At 39.2% G+C, this 3,590-nt stretch overlaps 1 protein-coding gene across 1 annotated transcript in view; it reads left to right on the forward strand.

Moving 5' to 3' along the window:
- The window catches only part of LOC123968263 (complement C4-B-like), a 34,557-nt gene extending 31,285 nt beyond the window's left edge, over positions 1-3,272 (forward strand). The window contains 8 exon segments of the mRNA XM_046044902.1: positions 504-675; positions 877-961; positions 1,076-1,150; positions 1,228-1,330; positions 1,433-1,522; positions 2,489-2,572; positions 2,702-2,834; positions 2,919-3,272. Of these exon segments, the coding sequence (XP_045900858.1) occupies positions 504-675; positions 877-961; positions 1,076-1,150; positions 1,228-1,330; positions 1,433-1,522; positions 2,489-2,572; positions 2,702-2,834; positions 2,919-3,054 (878 nt within the window). The 3' untranslated portion in view covers positions 3,055-3,272.
- The last annotated feature ends 318 nt before the right edge of the window (positions 3,273-3,590 follow it).

Genomic DNA, 3,590 nt, shown 5'->3' on the forward strand with positions numbered 1-3,590 from the left:
ATTTTAAAGTCAATTCTAAAACATACTGGGAGCCAGTGTAATGAAGCTAAAATAGGAGTAATGTGGTCATATTTCTTTGTTCTGGTTAAAAGCCTGGCAGCTGAGTTCTGGACAGTCTGGAGTCGATCAATAGATTTTTGGGTTAAACAGGTGAAAAGGCTGTTGCAATAATCCAGGCGTGAAGAGATGAAGGCGTGTAAAATGGTCTCGGTGTCCTTAAAAGTTAACATAGATCGAATTTTAGCTATATTTCTAAGTTGATAAAAACATGATTGAACAAGCTTTGTGGTGTGCTGCTCGAAATTTAAATTACTATCAAACCAAACACCAAGGTTCTTTGCCACAGGCTTAATGTGATTTACTAGGGAACCAGCAGATGGCAGTATTTGATTTGCCATCTGCTGGGACCCGATGACCAGGATTTCTGTTTTACAGATAACAAATCACAACCACTTTTATTGCTGATAAAAGCTACACAGTTACATACATGTTTGTCTCCCTAGCTAAGGTCATAGAAAGTTATGAATATTATGATGACTATGATAACAACGAGGAGAAAGAGGCACGAGTGCCACGATCAGCCATTGAGTGGTTTGATGCTCGCACCCGAAACAGGAGAGATCTTGATAACAACTTAAATTCAGACGAGACTGTCACCTAGAAAATCTGTGTCAGGTAAGTTCACGAGATTCACATCACATTTGCTCTTTATAAGTATTCATGAGACAATTAGCTTTGTGGGGAAAGGTCACAAATTCTGATCAGTATCTTTCTCAGACCCTGTTTTTCATAAGACAAAATAGATTTTACTGAATCCACACTGGGGAAATTCACTTGTTATGGTAGCACATTGCTTCATTGTTTTCCTGTGTGTAGTCATAGCCTGAACAGCAATCTCACAGGAATGGCTGACATCACACTTCTGAGTGGATTTGAGGCTGTAACTGAGGACCTGGACAGGGTTAGTAGCTCTCTTTACCTCCTCTTCATCAATGTCATCTGCAAAGTGGGAGGAGCTATTTTGGGTGCTTCATGACTGTTATAGCATCAACTTTCAAGTATTGTCTCCTCGTAGCTAAAACAGCAACCTGAACAATACATTTCCCATTATGAAGTCTCTTATGGAAGAGTGCTGATCTACTTCAATAAGGTCAGGCTGCTTAAATGTATTTATATATACAAAAATATTTTGTGTCTGGTACTAAAAGATTTCTTCTCCCTCTCTAGCTCTTTGAATCAGAGGAATGTATTAGTTTTGATGCTATACAGAGAGTACCAATTGGCCTTCTACAGCCTGCTCCAGCTGTGTTCTATGATTATTATGAACCAAGTAAGGTTTTTATTTGATGTTTTATGCATTGCTTTGCAAAGATAGTGTGCATCTTTGCTTAATTTACCAGGAATTTATTAACTATTTGTGATTTCCTTGCAGACAGAAAGTGTACTGTGTTCTACAACGCCCCCCAAAGAAGCAAGATGGTCTCCAAACTGTGTTCAGAGGATGTGTGCCAATGTGCAGAAAGTAGGACATTACTCTTAAAGAGTAGATTCTGCACCATATATGTGGATGTCCAGTCAGTGTTAATGGTCAATGTAGTCAATTGAAGCAATACATTTGTCAGTGCTTGCTATATTGGCTAGCATTGCCTACATGTACCAGGATGCAATGCGTGCGGGCTTCCCTCTCAGCAGCCCACTATAGCTCTGAACTAGCTGCTGGTTGCAATCTTGCCAAACAAATGAATTCCTGCATTTGACCATTTTGTCACTGATATCGTGGCTTGTCTATCAAGTAAAATAACATACAGCAATAACACATACATACCAGCAGAATGGGCTTCCATATCACAACAAAGCCAACTCTAGCTGCAGTATAAAGTTCCATGAAAAAACAGTTACTGGCATCCAACCTATTACTTGTTTTTTTTTTGGCTTCAAATGAGGCTTAACATTCACACAATATTACTACGTAACTCCACAATCGCCCCAACCGAAGAGTATCACCCTAGCCTATAACGTTAACTATTACTTAGTTGATGAAAACATAGCATAAAGTGACGATACTCACTCAGTTGTCTTTGGAATCCCGAAGAAGGTCTCCAGCACACCTGTCCGAGTGAGTTGTAAAACTTTCATTCAAAGTAACCTGATAGTAACGCACACTAGCGCTCTCTCAGGGTTGGCATCTGTATAAGCATCCAACAAATACTGCATTATTATTATTGCATTATGTTCATCTTTTCTTTAGGACCCTGTCATAAAGTACAAAATACATTCCAATCAGAAAGAGGTCGAAAAATTACAAGGAATGACCGTTCACAACATGCTTGCTTCTTCCCTACAGTAGATTACGGTCAATACTGCACTAAAGAAATTGTTTATTTAACATTGACTTGAGTATAAAGATTGTGACACTGTACAAAAGTATGCAATAGAACGGTACAGATGAATGGTTGTTAATAAATGGTTGATTCTTGTTTTATTTCAGCATACATTTTGGAAGTCCTCAACGTTTCTCTGAAGAGCAACTTTGAGCTCTACAAAACGAATGTAAACGAGGTTCTCAGATCACGTATGTAAACTGTTACCACAAGCCTTAGCAGATGAAGTAACACTGACCTTTAAATAGTTGTGCACCATTACATTTATGCTTTAAAGACCAATCATAAATATAATCATAATATAATAATTTTTCTACCAGATGGAGATACCCTTGTGACTGAGAATTCTGTTCGAGTGTTTGCTAAGAGGCGTCAGTGTAAAGGACAGTTAGATTTGGGAAGACAGTATCTCATCATGGGCAAAGATGGCTCCACCACCGACTCAAACAGAATGTAAGTATATTCAGTATTACTAATGGAAGTAAAATTTTACACTTACTGATTCTCACTCTGGTCACTCTCTCCCCGCTTTTTTAGGATGCAGTATCTGTTGGACTCAAACACCTGGGTTGAAAAAAAGCCTTTGGAAAAAGAATGTAGAAAAAGTTCTAACGCCTGTGCAGGGTTTAATATGTTTACAAATGAGTACAAGCTTGATGGCTGCAGACAGTGAAACGGAATCTGTTTCATTTTACTTTCATTTTCATTTTAGTGTAACTCAGTAGTTTCCCACACAGACAGCACGGGTGTTGAGAGCTCTATTCTTTACTGTTTATAATCAAATTCATGTAAGCGTGTCAGCCCGACTCCACCACAGTACCATTTGAACTTTTATTACTTACAATGTAACCATTAATCATTTATGTCCAACTTATCTTAATATTGTCTAGCAAATGCCTTTGTATGTGTATACTTGGGTGGAGCATTGATTAGATGCATACATATTGAGATAATTATTTTAAATGGAACTCAACACAGCAACAAATTTAAGCTCTTTCATGTCTTTCCAAAATGTGTGATACATTTTGGAGTATTGGTTTGATATAGCTTCCCTGCAGATGTATTTATTTTTTTCTTTTACTGGCAGTAAAGGATCTGAGAGGGGTCTCTGTACTCAAGTCAACCCCCCTCAAAGTTACCCCTTTACCTCCCCCCCCCCCCCCCCCCCCCCCCCCCCCCCCCCCCCCCCCCCCCCCCCCCCCCCCCCCC

Source organism: Micropterus dolomieu, linkage group LG03 (genome assembly GCF_021292245.1).
Source record: "Micropterus dolomieu isolate WLL.071019.BEF.003 ecotype Adirondacks linkage group LG03, ASM2129224v1, whole genome shotgun sequence".
Taxonomy (NCBI): Eukaryota; Metazoa; Chordata; class Actinopteri; order Centrarchiformes; family Centrarchidae; genus Micropterus; species Micropterus dolomieu.